Source organism: Hippocampus comes, unplaced genomic scaffold (assembly GCF_001891065.2).
Source record: "Hippocampus comes isolate QL1 unplaced genomic scaffold, H_comes_QL1_v1.1 scaffold50, whole genome shotgun sequence".
Classification (NCBI taxonomy): Eukaryota; Metazoa; Chordata; class Actinopteri; order Syngnathiformes; family Syngnathidae; genus Hippocampus; species Hippocampus comes.
The window spans coordinates 912,017-928,932 of NW_017805122.1; the positions used below are offsets into that span (position 1 = coordinate 912,017).

The 16,916-nt window shown below is 41.4% G+C and overlaps 3 protein-coding genes across 8 annotated transcripts in view; 1 reads left to right on the forward strand and 2 right to left on the reverse strand.

Moving 5' to 3' along the window:
• Positions 1-380, reverse strand: part of lemd3 (LEM domain containing 3) — a 16,002-nt gene extending 15,622 nt beyond the window's left edge. Inside the window, exon 1 of the mRNA XM_019866088.1 lies at positions 21-380. Within this exon, the coding sequence (XP_019721647.1) occupies positions 21-209 (189 nt within the window). The 5' untranslated portion in view covers positions 210-380. The remainder of the gene's footprint in view (positions 1-20) is intronic.
• Positions 381-1,231: 851 nt separating this feature from the next.
• LOC109513560 (protein lifeguard 4-like) overlaps positions 1,232-16,916 on the reverse strand; it is a 46,792-nt gene continuing 31,107 nt past the window's right edge. Inside the window, exons 1-8 of one of the 2 annotated variants that reach the window (XM_019866094.1) lie at positions 4,505-4,585; positions 3,154-3,275; positions 2,743-2,851; positions 2,559-2,664; positions 2,457-2,490; positions 2,172-2,289; positions 2,052-2,097; positions 1,233-1,843 (exon numbers count right to left, since the gene is read on the reverse strand). In XM_019866094.1, the coding sequence (XP_019721653.1) occupies positions 1,637-1,843; positions 2,052-2,097; positions 2,172-2,289; positions 2,457-2,490; positions 2,559-2,664; positions 2,743-2,851; positions 3,154-3,244 (711 nt within the window). In that variant the 5' untranslated portion in view covers positions 3,245-3,275; positions 4,505-4,585 and the 3' untranslated portion in view covers positions 1,233-1,636. Of the gene's footprint in view, positions 1,844-2,051; positions 2,098-2,171; positions 2,290-2,456; positions 2,491-2,558; positions 2,665-2,742; positions 2,852-3,153; positions 3,276-4,504; positions 4,586-16,916 lie in introns of those variants that run through there. The other variant, XM_019866093.1, reaches the window with a different exon arrangement.
• Positions 3,614-9,284, forward strand: msrb3 (methionine sulfoxide reductase B3). Of its 5 annotated transcripts, none has more exons than XM_019866098.1 (7): positions 3,720-3,831; positions 5,477-5,630; positions 6,824-6,932; positions 7,234-7,311; positions 7,976-8,004; positions 8,472-8,569; positions 8,921-9,284. In XM_019866098.1, the coding sequence occupies exons 2-7, from the start codon at positions 5,555-5,557 to the stop codon at positions 9,095-9,097; spliced, it is 567 nt and encodes a 188-aa protein (XP_019721657.1). In that variant the 5' UTR covers positions 3,720-3,831; positions 5,477-5,554; the 3' UTR covers positions 9,098-9,284. The 5 variants fall into 5 exon arrangements, with proteins under 5 accessions (XP_019721655.1, XP_019721657.1, XP_019721656.1 ...); XM_019866097.1 differs by lacking the exon at positions 3,720-3,831 and adding an exon at positions 4,523-4,636; XM_019866099.1 differs by lacking the exon at positions 3,720-3,831 and adding an exon at positions 4,531-4,636 and having other exon boundaries at positions 5,482-5,630.

Genomic DNA, 16,916 nt, shown 5'->3' on the forward strand with positions numbered 1-16,916 from the left:
GTGTTGCCGCCGCCGCCGCCACTGTTGCTGTTGACCGCCGCGCCGCTGCGGGTTTTAGCGAGTCGAACTCCTCGCTGCTGCTCCTCACGAAGCTTCTTGAGTTTCTTCAAATACACCGGCCGAGTGTGTTCGGTAACTGGACCCGGAGTGAAACCGAGGCGCTTCAATTCGGAGTAAAGCTCCTCGTCCGTTAACTGCGTTGACGCCATCTTGGTCCAACTCTGGCAAAGGACTTTGGGGCGGAAGTGACGTAGAGCAAAGTGACAGGCTGCTGTGTTCTAATTGGATTAGACCCAAAACTTTGGCAGTTAAAACACGCAAAACGGACTAAAGACCGTCTTTGATTTTTTTTTCTAGAGTGAATATTCTCATCTATGATGAAAGATAACCGACAAAAATGATAAAAAAATTATGTAAATGTACACTACCGATAACACAACTCCCCAAAACTCTAATTACAAAGTATGTTATTTTGAGTATTTATTTGCAGAAATAGTACAATTTGTCTCCAGAAGACTTTAGGCTACTCTTTTGAGCAGGATGTTTACCCGGTACATTATGTATTTATTTAATCTATTGTTTCAACGTATACGAATATATTTAATGGATAAACTATCTTCTCTATTTATTCCGTTTTATTTTTCTGAGAAGCTACTGTCACCAAATATCTCGATGGATGAAAGCCAACCTGCAATCACGCTCTAACAAGAAATGCGCGACGCTGATTGGTTGTTGACGATGAAGGATGAGGAGTGGATTGGTTGTGTGAGCACACGTGACTAACTTTAACGTTCCTCGCGCTGGATTCAACACGTTTGAAAAAATAGAAATAAAACGTACACGTTCCCAAATTTATGTTTCTGTATTCACACCCAAGATGCAATATGTATATTACATAAATAATATTGAAACATAGAAGCGAGCTCCCAAAAAAAAAAACCCAAATGTAGCCGCCATCTTGGAAAGGTAACGACGTATAGATTTCCGGAATTAATACAAATTGATTTTCAATGGAAAATCGTGCTTTTTTACAAGATTGAATTGTGAAATATATTTCCATCAAAGCTTTATTTTACATCTTTCGCCGTGGATCTACCTCCGCTATTCAAAATGTTAATTTTGGATCGTTTTAACTGATTAATTCTGAAAACAAATGCATAATTACGGCTTTTTGTTTGTATTCTGAAATTGGACATGCAGGTATGCTCACACAAATTGTGACAACTTAGTGTTTGTTTGGTTTGAAATTTATGATAATCTTTTATTTGCGCCACACTGGGAGAAATTAGGTTACAACAATGCCCGAACACAAAAACTGTCATTCCACCCACATAATATTCCATATTCAGACTTAAGAAAACATTCTTAATAGCTCAAGTAAACAATGTAATCTGATCAAACCTGCACAACCATCACATGTTGAATATTGCACAAATACAGATAGTACATTTTTTCAAATACATTTTGAGCAATTAAATACAATTCAAAACAGGCACACATAAAGACATTCCATCCAATAACAGTATTTAAATCTGTTGACAATAGATTTATTTTCAATTTATAATAGGTTATATCCAAACACAATCTGTTGTGGGAATTAATCCAATTCAAGCCTTTAAAACGGACATCGGCCTTTTTAGTGCTTTTTCATCGAGTCCAGGATACGCAAAATATGAAGGAAGAGGTTGATGATGTCCAGGTAGAGATTGATTGAGGCCAAAATGTGTTCCTCGGGGGAGAGCTGCTTCATCAGCAGGTGGGTGTCGTAGATGATGAAACCGCAGAAGACGAGCGCCCCGGCCCCGGCGAACAGCAGCTCTGTGCTGTCACTGTTGAAAAACACCTGCAAAGAACACCAGGAGCCAGTGAGCCTCTATCAAGAAAGCGAAGTGGACTAAAAAAAAAAACAAATAAAATAAAATGAAAAAATCAGTTAATGCTCTCTTTGTGGCGATTTTGTGAAATCTCTGAAGTCGCCATTTTCACCAAGCATCAACGACACAGTCAATTGAACAAATAAAACTGAAGCCACGTCAAATAGATCCACTCACTCTCATAACGCCTGCAATCAAGAGGATCCACAACGCGGAAAAAAGGCTGCAACACAGAGCAAATCATAAACAGGACTGTAAATCTCGACGCGCCCTTTGTCCCTTTTTCAGCCAACTTACGCTGCTCCCAGTTTGGTGAAATCTCTCTTGGACTGGAAGGTGTAGGCGGTCAGTCCGGCAAACACGGCACAGGTCAGGAACAAGGCTTGGAGCACGGTGGAATATTCGTAGAAGGTCACTGTTCAAAGAGCGCGGCTTCGTTATCACGGCGGTCGAACAAAGAGATACTCTTCAACGGTACTTTGGCTAACGAGTTGAATTCATTCCGTGACCAAGCTTGTACTCATATCAAATCAATTTACCTCATTGAAATGAATTGAAATGTCATTCATCTGTTGTACTTACAAGCAGTGGCCACTGAGATCGCCTCAAGCAAAGTCTGTGAACAACACACAAGTCATTAAAAACCCTCAGATGTCAACCGATAAAGCAGTACCCATCACTTACGAATACAAGCAGCAGGTAGAGGTTGACGGGATGCTTGTGTCTGTACACGGCCAAGGCCAGAAGCAGGACCAGAGAGCCCAGAGCGGAACCCAAAACAATAGCTGGGCTGCACATGGTAACATGTTGATGGATGTATACACAACTTTTAAGGCTTATGTATTCAAACCCATTGTCATGTCCTCACCTGGCATGGACAAAGTCCTTGATGGTCTGACAGAACATAAAAAGGGCAGACGTTCCCGTCGTTAGAATGATCTGCAAGCTAAGGAGGGTGTACACCTTCCGCAGGAAATCTGAAAAAAAAAAATAGCAAAACAAACTTAGTTTTACAGCGATAACAGTTTGTTTTCAACGTGCAATTAAGGTCCCACCCACAAAACCAGAATGGCAAGACTGCCGCGAGCAAATCGAATACAGGCATTGAATTGACAATAAGCGAATAAACACGGAGGACGACCCAGCTAGCTAACAATATGGTTGTTTTACATCAATACATTCACGGGCACACTGTAAACAAACCGGAGAAATCCTGCATACGCGTACGTTAGCTAGCGGCTAGGGTTTCGAGATACGTCCAATCAACTACTTCACGTACCCATTCGTATTTGGACACTGGCTGTAGCAACATTTGTGCCATAGTTGAAGTCATCTTCAATCGAAGACCTCGGGTATTTTTCACTGCTCATCTTGAAAACGCTCCAGGTGTCGTCGTTGGTCCTGAAAAACAGCTGATTATAAACCGAAGATCGATGCGGAATAAGGACGCGGGGTGATGACGTCACCGAACATTGTAAATAAACCTTTTTTTTCAGCAAACCTTTATTGAATAGGTATTAAAGGCGGCTCCTCGATAGATGTTCTAATATTTTTTATCGTACATCAGTTTCCAGCTTACGTGTACTTATTCCACTTAAATGTGTATTCTTGTTTTCCACAATTGCCTTGTAAATAGACAAGTGCTGATTTCTTAAAGAAATACAGTAAAGCCAAATCTTGATGTACTGTACATTTTGACACTTATTTTGCACCATTTCATTTGTAAATAAAGTTTCTGCACAAAAACAAGTCATGTCGGGACCATAAATGGACACGTCGTGCAATCGTAGCTGCGCTGTTGCATAGCTGGAAGTGTCGCGGGACGTGTTACCAAGCTTGTCCGCTTGTGGATGTCCAATCCGCGGGCTCATGTTTCAGACAGTCACCCTCAGCCTGTCACTTTGTGGTCGCCAGCGCTTTTTTCTTTACGTCTCGCTCCTGTTCTTCCTCCCCACTGGTATGTCTCCGTATTTTGCATTTATTTCGTAAAGCTGATGTTTATGTAACAGTGCCGAATGCGATTGTTTATAAATACTGCCCTTCGAAACGATGACTTGCATTTCAGGCTGCAAGCGGGGGCTGCAGGTACGTCAATAACAATGTCATAAACACAGAGTCGAGCGATTGCTTTTGTCGCCAAGACAACATAAATAGGATTCGATGTTTGCTCGTTTGACAGGAGGCAAATTATTATTATAGTGGTGGATGATGGGGGACGAGAGGAGTTGAACTGATGCACACAAAAGTCTCTGCGTTTCAACATGGCGCCTTCTCGATGACTCCAGCAGCTTGTGCAATTGTAAAAGTTTAGTTTCCATGAAAAGCAACAATGCCTCAGATAGTTTACTCGTAATGCTACACCTCTGCCTTCATTTAGTGTCCGCTGAACTATTAATATTCAAGTCGTCCCCGCCTCTGGTTGGAAACCCTCTACTTTTCTCTTTATTACATATATGTAAAAAAAAAAAAATCCGAACAGCCATGCATGTGTAATGAGTTACTCATGACGAAATTTTATCTGCCGGATTGACTGTCACTAAAGACCAAATTTATAGCAACTGTTCTAAATTCAAAATCTCCCAAACAGCACAAATTGTAGTCCCAATGTTTGGACAAATAATTAAGCTTATTCTCTGTCTCTCTATAGTGTGACAATCTCATGGCCGCCCTGCTCAGACGTGGGCTCTTCCTGCCCTTGCACCGTCTATCTGGGCAAAGCAGCGGCTCAGTCTGTCGCCCTGCAGTGTCCGCCATTCTGCTAGGTAGAGTGATTTTTCTTGAGCTTTAGTAGAATTCCGAAAACTGGTCCGATTTCTATTTCCTAGTTTTTTTTTTTTTCAAACATTTTCTACCCATCTACCAATTTACACTCTCATGTGCGAATCAGCCGCCCAAATTAAATTTCCCGCTCGTGGAAACATTTGTTCCAGAACCTCAACTGTCACCAATCTAAAAACTTTATTTACTCTACGGAAATGTTTGGTACACAGCGTTTCAACATTCTTGTCATACAAGCACAAGCAGATTAGCGACTCTAATATGATGACTTTAAAAACTCTTCAAACACTTTATGACAAACAACTATTACGCCATTATACATAAAAGACTACCTCTTGAAGTGACAAGCATATAGCAGCTAACTTGTTGCCTGTAGCAAGTTAGCAGCTAGCATGAGAAGCTAACGTGGCAGTCAATCACTCGATTCGGTGACTTTATTCACGCTTAAGCAGTCTCATTGTATTTCTAGCTCGGTATCGCTCTCGTGGTTCTTGTTGGACTTTTCATGTTCGTCTGCGGCCATTTTGTGCCACGGCCTAACAAAAAGGCTGCTTTGTAGTCAGAAAGGGAGTCAAGCACAGGGTTGATTGTGACCTTAACACATCTCATTTGTCATCTTGACATCCATGTCGCTTCTTTTAAATCCTGGGCATCAAGCCATCATCCGCTAACATTTTGCTTCCTTTCTAGGTGTCAGTTCCGAGTCGTAACCATTGCTTTCCATGTCTCGCATGAACCGGGAGTCCCAAATAACACCCCCCGCTCCGTTATCGTGACCTCTTACGTGTTGTTGTCTCTCCTTGTGTCTGCTCCTCTTCATCCAGCCCAGGCCTTGTTGTAAAGCCCTGCTGAGGAGGGTGTTTTGATTCTAGTGGTGGTTGGAGTGTCTCTCTTCAACAGCCATGTCGGGCTTCAATCTTCTCCATCTAATAAGCAAGAGTCAGCCTGTGACTCTGAGGTCCTGCAGTCTTCCCTCAGGTCCACTGACTTGGGTGCCGTGTGCCTGCTGTGCTCTTGCCTCTCTCTTTCGTAAAAATAAAAAGCCTTTAACTTTTGGCTGGCGTGTCAGCATGTTCTAACAGTCCTCGTCCGTGTGTGTCTGTGTTCACACCGATGCGCTGCTTTCACTGGTTTTCTTAATTTCCATCAAACCTCCCTGGGAAAACCAATCGCGCTGACACTTGAGAGTTTCCATGCAGATCTGATCAAAGGTGTTGGACCTCAATTTTTAGGAGCAAAAAAAAAAAAAAATTGTCCCAGTGAGGTTCCCAAATCTTCCACGTCGCGCTGATTACTTGCTTGTGTTCATTCACTCCTGTTTGAGTCTTAAAGTGGAAGCACAGGTCGAAAACTGGGAAGAATGGACAGAGAAACAGCGACAAGCAAAGTTTTTTGCATTTGGTACCATTACTTAAATTGAACACTATATTGCAAGTTATTGATGTTTGTTTGTTTTGTTGGATGGGGGGGGGTCAGCTTAACTCCTGGTGCTGAACTTCTTGTGGCATCTTGAAACAATAGAGGCCAAATGGGAGTGCGCTGCTTGGCTGCAGCCAGCAGAGGCGCTGTTGAGTCGCTCAACTAGTTTGTGGGCCATAGAAGAAAAACACGATGGGGGGGCTTCAGCTCCACATGACTTCCCTGCATCATTGTTCTATTCAACACCGAAATGAAAACAGAAATTAAGAATATTGAAAGTTAAATTAAAAAAAAAAGATGAAACACTATAATTAGCCCAGATGCTAGTCTTAAAACAGCGACAAAAAACATCCGAGGTTGTAACGGTTATGACAATTAGTCCAAGAACAAGTCGATACTGTAATTGACTTGGGGGTGGGGGGGAGGTTGCAGCATATTATAAATTAACACACATGTATGCTAACGCTTTAGTTTCATGGCTGTTTGCTTTGTTCGTTGTCACACGCGTAGCATCTGGGCGCTAACAATACAAACCAAATGGTTCACTGCTTGGCTTCCTTGCAGCTTGCACGCACTAGATGGGTTTGATTTTGTTTGACTAATTTATACACCTAATTTTCAAGGGATTTGCTTTGGATCATATCCCGAGGAGAAGAAAAATCCTTATTGTCGCAAGTTTCAGTGAAAAGAATAATCGCGCTGCTTTAATTGCTGACTGCAACCGAGTTTAATATCATCAATCTTTCCCATAGGAGCTGCTCGAACCAAGAAAACATGGCCGGTGACCTTCTCTCAGGAGGAGATGAAGAAACGTCTCACGCCCATGCAGTATCATGTGACCCAGGAACGAGGAACAGAGAGGTGTGGGCCTTCAACCACTTGCCACACACAAATAGGGTGTCTTTTTGTTCCGCCGTTAACTAATTTAGCATTATTTGTTCCTTCGTTCACAATGTTAGCATGGAACTATGTTTTGTTAGCATAAAATCCAACGTTGCCGTATCGGTGCAATTTCTGACGTGCAGTACAGTAACCGGCACCGGGATACTGTTATTTGTTTTGTATTATTATTTTTTTGTTTGCACAAGTATATGTATTTCAACTTCATTTCAGAGTGCGATTACTTTTTCCACCTCTGCCTCCTTCTCTCCAATCTGCACAGTGCCTTCACTGGAGAGTTTACGTACCATAAGGAAGAGGGAACCTACATGTGTGTAGTCTGCGGTGCACCATTGTTCAGGTGAGATCTTTTCTGCATGCGTGGCTTAATGTCGATGCATATTATGTGCTATATTTATGGTGTTTTTACTTTTTCTGTATTGATTGTGTTTAATTTATTTTTATATTTATAGCCAGGAAGTCTTTTTCATGCAAAAACTGGAAGTCAGACTTTACCTCGGTGTAGGTTAGCTGAAGCTAAGAAGAGACAGTCGGTGTTTTATCACTAATACTGATTCTTCCAGGAACGGGCACCGGGATACTGTTATTTGTTTTGTATTATGATTATTTTTTTCGCACAAGTATATGTATTTCAACTTCAGTCCAGAGTGCGATTACTTTTTCCACCTCTGCCTCTTTCTTTCCAATCTGCACAGTGCCTTCACTGGAGAGTTTACGTACCATAAGGAAGAGGGAACCTACATGTGTGTAGTCTGCGGTGCACCATTGTTCAGGTGAGATCTTTTCTGCATGCGTGGCTTAATGTCGATGCATATTATGTGCTATATTTATGGTGTTTTTACTTTTTCTGTATTGATTGTGTTTAATTTATTTTTATATTTATAGCCAGGAAGTCTTTTTCATGCAAAAACTGGAAGTCAGACTTTACCTCGGTGTAGGTTAGCTGAAGCTAAGAAGAGACAGTCGGTGTTTTATCACTAATACTGATTCTTTTTTTTTTTCAGTTCAAAAACCAAATTTGACTCAGGGTCAGGTAAGAGCAACCTGAATATATACCTCAATAGGTTTGCGATCATAAATTTACGTGTGGAGAGCCGCAACATGACTTTCCCCATTCATGACACGTGCAGGTTTTACGTACCATAAGGAAGAGGGAACCTACATGTGTGTAGTCTGCGGTGCACCATTGTTCAGGTTAGATCTTTTCTGCACGCGTGGCTTAATGTCGATGCATAATATGTGTTATATTTAGGGTGTTTTTACTTTTTCTGAAAAACTGGAATTCAGACTTTACCTCTGTGTAGGTTAGCTGAAGCTAGGAGGAGACAGTCGGTGTTTTATCACTAATACTGATTCTTTTTTTTTTTTTTTCAGTTCAAAAACCAAGTTTGACTCAGGGTCAGGTAAGAGCAACCTGAATAGATACCTCAATAGGTTTGCGATCATAAATTTACGTGTGGAGAGCCGCAACATGACTTTCCCCATTCATGACACGTGCAGGTTGGCCTTCCTTTTTTGACCTTCTGAAAGAGGAGTCCATCGATGTGTCAGATGATTTCTCCTACGGGATGCACAGAGTGGAGACCACCTGTGGCCAGGTACGCTAACGACACTGTACAATATCGAAAAGACGGCAAGATTTTTGCGACTATGTTCCTATAGTGATGCAATAGCTGTGTACAGAAAAGTATCCCTTCTGGGATATTTTTGGGATTAATTTCAAATTCATGAATCACTCATTGAAATAGTTGTCGAGTAATTGGTTTAAATAACCCAGGATTGTCATTTGGGTTATTTTTAACCATCCATTTAATTTTCTCCATTGTCGGTCCCTCCCTTTGGAATTACCTGCTGTGAAACGCTAGGCATGCCCCCCTCACTGTCCATTTTAAAAACTCGTCTTAAAGCGCATTTTTTATTGTCTGGCTTTTGGTTTCATGCTAATGCAGTGCGGAGCCCATCTTGGACACCTGTTTGATGACGGTCCAAAGCCCAGTGGAAAACGTTACTGCATCAACTCGGCCTCGCTGTCTTTCCAACCCAAAGATGCGGATGGGGCCTCTGGCTCCGCCTCCACAGGGGCCACCACAGAGTCCTCGATATCCGAGGAAAGGACGGAACTATAAGAACCCAGCAAAGCTCCTATCTAGTGTGTGTTTGAGTCAACGGTTGCATCAACTTATTATACTTAAATCAATTCACAATTTTGAGCTATATTGGTAAAAGCAAGGCACACAAAATCTTTTCACATTCATATAAGACTGACCAAAACTATGACACTCATATTCACCAATAGGAAATGTACTCACAGATGGACGATGTCCTTTTTCATAGAAACACACACTTGTTTATTTTGAATATACTAGAGTCTATTTTGCGTGTACCTTTGATGATATTTGACGCTTTTAAGGTGCGATTAAGGCTCTCGGGCAGAGGCAGAGCATTTGGATTGTGTTTGATGTGGACACTATTTTGTATTTTATTCAAAATGGGATTTATCATTATAATTATTTTTTTGCACAGCTTGAAGTGCCCAATGCATTCAATTGATGAATAAAACTACAAAATAATACGGCTGATTCTCCTCTTTAAAAAAAAAAAATCAGTAACTTTCATTTGTGGTTGCTGTGACAGTTGTTTTTACTTTTTTTATTTCTTTTTTACTTACATTTAAACTCGTAACTTAAGCAAATATGTTATGTTTGGAATAGATGGAATTGTATTCAGTTATATGTTCCACTGTATTGTGGAACGTACTACTGAGTGATGACAGAATAAAGAATAAATTAGACTAAACACTGAAATAGCTGCTTATTTTCAACCAAAATTGACAACAGCTACTTAAAAATGTTGAAATAGAAATGATAAGGTTCCTGAATGCCTTGTTAAATGAGAACTAACATCATTAGGGTATGGGTCAAAGGTCAAAAGGACGTGCTACTGTATATGTACCTCAGCCAAGGATGCAGTTGGTCTGTTGAGTGACCAGGAAGACACAGAAAACAACTAAATGTAACTGCGAAAGAGTGACCAAAATGCAGTTCTGACAGAAATACCAAAAAAAAGTACTTTTACAAACCCTGTGGCAGGAAACGTAAAATTTTAAACTAAAGGATATGCAAAGGGATCTTGTGGTTCGTATTTTATGAAACTATGACTAAAATCTGCAGACCTACCTTTTATGTTGCATAGTTGGTCTCTATGATGCATTCCTGACATCATAAAGGCCAACTTTTCACTTGTAACTCTTCCACATAGTCCTAGACGGTCACATTTCTATTTTTCATAATTTGGTACAGGGGGAGGGGGAAAAATGACAAAATGGATGCATTTTTTCAACTCCCACCCGACTGGAGCCATTTCAAAATATGGAGCAAGAAATAACCGACTCCTTCGGGCCTGTCATGAGAGTGGACTGAGGTTCTGTGACCTGCGACTGCCCCTTGACTTCACGCTGTGGATAAACCCCGGTGAGGCTTTTTGCAGGTGAGGGTGGCCCTTTGTAGGACAAGCAAAAAGAGTCACGACAGCACTTTGAATGCCTGTTGAGGTCAAAGTTGCTTCGCAGTACTTCGTGTGTCATCGTCTGCACTGCCACCTGTTGGTCAGATGTTGTAAGTGCAAACTCTTAAAGCCAGCAGAAATTAATTGCAGGTGTCTGTCCGTTTTTTTCTATTTATTGTGTAATACCTGACAAAATTATAATTGCTACTACTATAATTTTCTTGAATTCCTGTTGTGTTTCTTAAAGGCTGAAAGTTACGTTTTTTTTTTTTTTTAAGCGCGTTTATGCACTTGCGGGTCAGTTTGGCGACAGCAGCCTTTGACGCGCGGCTGTTTGAGAGACGACAATACGCTTCAGATGTCTTTTCGCTTATTTGGAAACCGTGCTTCAGATCAATAACAGATTTTATGTCTTTGCATTTCGAGCCAAGTCAAATTGAATTAAACTTACCCACGGGTGAAAATGTTTTGTCTGTCGCTTTCCCGTACCCGGTAGTTGACCCGGAAGTACATAAACAACAACAACAAAGGCATCGCTTGCAAAAAACAAAATAATAATAATAATAACTTGGCGTTATTTCGCAATCTTTGCAGGGAACGCAAACGTTTTTTTTTCTCTTCTACGTCACCTTAGGGCCTCCGTACAACATAGAGAGGAAAAATTGCAAAAGATTTTATTTCGTCGTGTAAAATCTCTTCACGTTTCTTATGTGTTCGTTCGAATTAGCAACTGCACACAGGTATTCCAGACGACATGATTAGATTTTTTTAGACATGGCCCGAGCACAATTGGGGGTTCACTCAAACTGGGAAATTAATTTAAGTTGAATTGTTGACTCATAATCATTTTTTTTCTTTTTAGTTGAATCCTCTTGCTAAGTAAGAAAAATAAAAATGAAATGAAAAAAAAACACGACGTCTATTTTTTATTTATGTAAAAAATTGATTGAGTGTTATTATTATTTTTAAGAGTCAATAGAACGATCGTCCTTAACCGACTTCACAAAAGCACGTCGCGGGCATGTTGTTTTAAAACTGTTTGAACCTTTTCATGCTAACCTGTAAGCTGAGAACATGATAAACTGTCCACTGTAGTAACCGCCGCCCCTCAAATGGTGAAAATTGGAAAATGTAAATTCCGGTTGAATGACAAAATGTAGTTTTAGAGGCTTGCAAACAGCATGAGGGTCAAGTTGACTGCATAATGTATTTTTCCGGCGCAAAGGTTTTAGCATGGGTGTCAAACTCATTTTCACGGCTGGCCACATGGCAGTTATGGGTCCCCCCCCTCCTCCCTGCCCCCCGAAGGGGGCTGTTATGACTCATATAAATGTATGATAAAAGACAAATCCGACTTCACGCAAGGTTATGACTTTCAGACGTCAAATCCCCAGATTCTTGTGAACAAGTCAGTGTGAGAAGCTTTAAGATCTCTTCGCTGAACGTTGATTTACGACACACCGAGCTCGTGTTTGACGCAAAGCGTGGCAGGAATGTCTCGGGCCTTGTTGGAAATGTTTCTCCCTTTGGAAAAACACTTGGCCGTCGAGGAAAAGCATGCAGAGGCCTTTTTTTTTTCTTTTTCAGGTTTACAGCGACCGTGGATTCCGAGTGGTTTGAGGAAATAAGCTGAATTGCTCGTACCCGATTGGAGACATTCGCCAATTTCTCTGTGGAGAAATCAAAACACGTAAATCATTCAAGAGGGGCCTGTTTTCCGCAAAACATCTTATGTAAGACGTATTTTCCAAACGAAGCAACGGAATAGTACTCTGGTTTTTGGATTTTAGTTTTTTTTTTTTTTTTTGCAGTGGCTAGTGTTGCTCTTGTATTCACAAATTTGCACCAAAATGACGTTCATGGATACAAGTAGAGGGTAGCGCCCAAAATAAATCAATAGTAATCTCACCCCAAAGGGTGTGTAGAGAAAAAAAAGTCACTTTGGGGTTCTTCGGCATGGATGCAGTCATTGAGAGCCCTCGCAGGTCTATTAATAGCATCATGGAAGGTCTGCATGTGTTGGAATGGGGGTGGGGGGGAGTGCGAGGTTGATGTCATCGCAATGGCCTGCACACTTTAAATGCGGATTAGGGAAAATTTAAACATCCGCCCGCTCAGACGGGCCTGGAACATGTGAACAAAACAGGCACCTAAACAGTCTATGTTGAAGTCCTACTAGAAAGAACACCACAGGCATGAATGTGCATGTTTCCGATTTGTCATTTTTAGTGAAATAAAACAAAACAAAACAAAAAAAACAAAACAAAGCAAAACTGCCAATTTCTGTGAAGTTAAAAAGTACGCGTTCCATGACCAGCAGGGGGCGTTGTTTCCTTTCCAGAAAGTGAGACTATCTTGAAATAGCTCCTGATAAGAGGCGTGAAAATGTAATTCTTGACGAAAATAATTATTTCCAAGTGTTTTGTTTGTTTGTAAATGTTTAAAGATGAACAAATAGAAATTAATTTCCAATATTTGGACTTTGGCAAAGGGAATCTTGGTGTTCAAAGGTCCTCAGGTAGGCTGAGAGAAACCTTCCAAGTTGCACTGTGACCTCTGACCTTTGCGGGTCTGTGATGGCCGGATTTCACAAATCCATCAGAGTTTATCAACATTGCCCACAAACATAAATTCGCTTAGTTTTACTGCCTTTTTAAAGCAGGTTTTTATTTATATTTTTCTAAACTGCTTCATTTTAGTTTTAGTATCAATTTTAGTTTGTTTTTTTTAATACATGCGATATTTGTTAAGTGCAAAATAATAATAAGAATTAAATAAATAAACTATTCTGGAATAAACAGTAATGCCAAAATAAATATATTGAAAATGAGTTAGTCCTTGACGTAAGAATGAGTTGAGTGGGCCAACAGCAGGACTGTTTGAAAGGCGCACCCCCATTTTCGTGTCCTTGGAAAAACTTCCCAGGCTTGTTGGAGCAGATCACCGCTTGTCTGACAGGACAGGCCTCTAAATCCTCAAAGCTTCCTCCTCAGGTTTGTTTTTTATTGCTTTCCCCCCACATTCCAGTGTCCCTAATCTTCATGGATCCTGTGTTTTGTGGAATGTAACACACTCAGTGCGCCGCCATGTACGCGGAGAAAATAGTTGGGACGGTGGAAGGCCAGGAATGACTGCGGAGTTTGTTCGCAGCATTTCCAAAGTGAGAGTCCGATCTTTCTGCAGGCCCGTGTTTTTTCCTTTGTTTCCACGCATTAGTTTTAATTTTTAATCCGAAACGACGCAGTTTAAAAATCGCTGATGAAAAAGGGACGAATTATTCAATTCCAACACTTGGATTGAACATCGATTTACCTCGAAAAGTTCTTAGGATCCCCGCCGACCAGTAAAATTATTTCAACAAAATTGAACGAGGCACTATAGGCAGGGAAAAACAGCTGAGATTAAAATCGGCTCCACCTAGTGGTCAGGAGGGGAACTACGGCTTGAAAGGGCTATTACTCTGCTTTACGGGTACACGTAGGTCGAAAATTTAAACTGGTTTCGTTTATCATAACATCCACAGTCAGGCTTTCATGAAATAAAATACACAAAACCTCACCCAACACATTCGTAATACAAATGGGGAAAAGGCCACTACGTACGTACCCCGGCCAGTGCCGCTCTCCCCTCTAATGTATGATGTCTATGTGATTTTTGACGCGCTGTATATGCAATTGTACTCCACTCTCCATATGCTATTCTGGGTTAATCCCACATGCAACACACACCCTATCGGACCGCCTGACATCTGGATGGCTCACTTTATCTCCCGTCGTCTATATTTAATGTTCTCATTCCTTCCCCTGACAGTGGGGAAGACGTCGTCCTCCACACGGAGATGTTGTCCTTGAAAGCGCAAAAGCAGGAGCTGAAGAAACCGTCTGCTGCATTTAATGGACTTGAAAAGACACAAACGGGGGGGGGCGCAACGACCCCCCACCCCCACACTCCCGCAACAATCTTTTCCGAAAACGCTTGTAATCCGAGCGCAGATAGAAAATAGGAATTCTTAAACAATCCTAAGTGTTTGGCAGATGGCCTCTCAGCACTGTGCGCTGTAAATGCATGACATATGTGCCGCTGCTTTGAGAGAACCCGGGAGGGACACGTCTGGAGGGGAGACTGTTAAAATGGACTTTGGGTGGCGCGGCGGTCAAACTCTCATCTGTTCCCGTGCTGTGAATAGGTCCTTTTCTTGCCTTGCCAAAAAAGCGCGGCCAAGAATGTGGATGTTGAAGTCACAGTTACTATTAGCAGCCGACGCAAAAAAAACCGCCCGCGCCGAAAACCGCGCTGTCCATCATGCTTAAGTTGCCCTCGGACGCACTGTAACGAAATTAAAGGGTAAAGCTGGCCACTATTTCCTCGTCGCCAACAATATGCAGGAAAACACTGAAACCGCGACCGGCATGCGTACACACAAAAACATGCGCGACGCGCACACACACACACACACACACACGCCATGTGTTGATGACAGCTGTGACATGTTGCCAGGAAATTAAGCAAAAGGACCCTTAGATTTGAATGCAAAGATCTGTTCACAACGTTACCAAAGGGGGAAAAATTGGAGAGTCGCAAGAAAAAGAATTGCACTTTTCCGGAGAAAAAATTAGTAGCATGAAAAAAAAAAAAGTCGTATTTGTTGAGAGATTAAATTTGTGATATCAAGAGATTAAATACTGAGTATTTCATCCCCCACCCCTTGCACAAATTCATTCTTTACATCCTATTTATTATGTTATTACTGTATGTTTTTATAAAGTATGTTCCTGTAAAGCGCAATTTTTCTTATGAAAAAACATGTTACAGTTTTTTTTTAATTATTTTTGTGCATCTGGAACAGATTAATGGCATTTCCATTCATTTCAGTGGGGAAAGACGATTTGAGATACATTGATACAAGGCGAGTAAAAGTAAGAAGCCTTCAGACACACGAAAAATCTACCGGAGTACAGTCTTTTTCCTTGCTTCCTTCCCACCACCGTGTACTACACGAAAAAAAACAAAACAAAACAGACAAGACTCTCACAGCAGACGCTTGACTGGGTTGGCCGGGCGAGCGTCACATCACTCAGACTGTTTCGGATGTATTTATTTAGCTCAGGCAGCATTCCAGGCTGGAAAGGTGGAAAGTCTGAGATGACGCGGGGGCTCGCAAAGCGCACTAACATATTTACGTTCTCGTTTAATTGCGCTTCAACAAGGGGTCAGGCTGCACATGTGTGCCGCAAAAACCACCCTGAAAGTTGCTGAAGGAGCTGCGCGGCCCATTGATTGTATTGGTTTGATGCCGACGCCACTCGGTCTGCGGGGGCGGTCTTTGCACAGAGACCCCCTTCTTTTTGGGGGTGTGTAGGGGGGTGTTTTTATGAATGAATACTCCCTACAAATTAACCATGTGCTCTCTGTGGAGTCATTGTTTGCATGGGAGCGAGTAGTTGCACCAACAAATATTTTGAGAGCGTCGCGGCTACGTTATGCACACTCCGGTTGAACGTTTCACTACTTTTGACTCGCACCGGCGGGGCTGTAAAAGCATTTAGAGGAGACGGTGGGATCGTGGGAAAGGTCGAGCACATAAGACAGTTTATTCTTTGTTTCTGTTGTTCTTGAGTAATTGATCTGCCTGCGCGGCCATGGCGGTGTGCTTCAAAGTGGGCCGCGGCCTTTTACACCGAGTGGACACCTTGCGTTTGCTTGGTGAAATTTGTATTTTTCGACCTGACTCAGTTGGTCCGATCGTAAACATAAGATCAGTTTCCGTTGAAATACTATTCAAAAAGTACTTCTGTTCGGTCTTTACCATGAAATAGAAACTGAGCATAACAAAAAAATGGAAAATTGAACCAAATTCACAATCTGGTAAAGCAATGCCTAAAATTCTAATTCCTCTTTTCTGAAACTTCCATCTGAAAAAGAAAACAATATATATATCTATATCTCTGTATGGATAGACATATAGATAGCTAGATAATTTTTCAAGGTTATTATTTCTATCCAAGTTCTCATTTAAATTGTTTCTTGTCATTCCTAGTTAAACTTGAAGCAAAACACCAGCGGGACGAACACAACTAGCGTCTCCATTGCGCTTCGTTATCAATATTCATATATCTGAACACAAACTCATGTGGACGGACAAAATAAAAATACTATATATCCATATATTCCTCATCATCCGCAGAAATATGACAGTTTGGTGATAAAACTTTTTCAAAAACGCACTTCGTGTCTGTTATATTGTCCCCTGGTGGACAAAACACGCACGGCAGAGGCACTACTTCCTGAATGGATGATGTCACGACGCACAATTAATTCGTCACGTTCCGTTTAATTGCGGAATGAATGAGTACGTTTCGTTGTTATGAAATGTGATTTGAAATGGAACGAATTCACCGGGCAAGTCAAGGCATGATTCTACCCGACAAAAAAAAAAAAAAA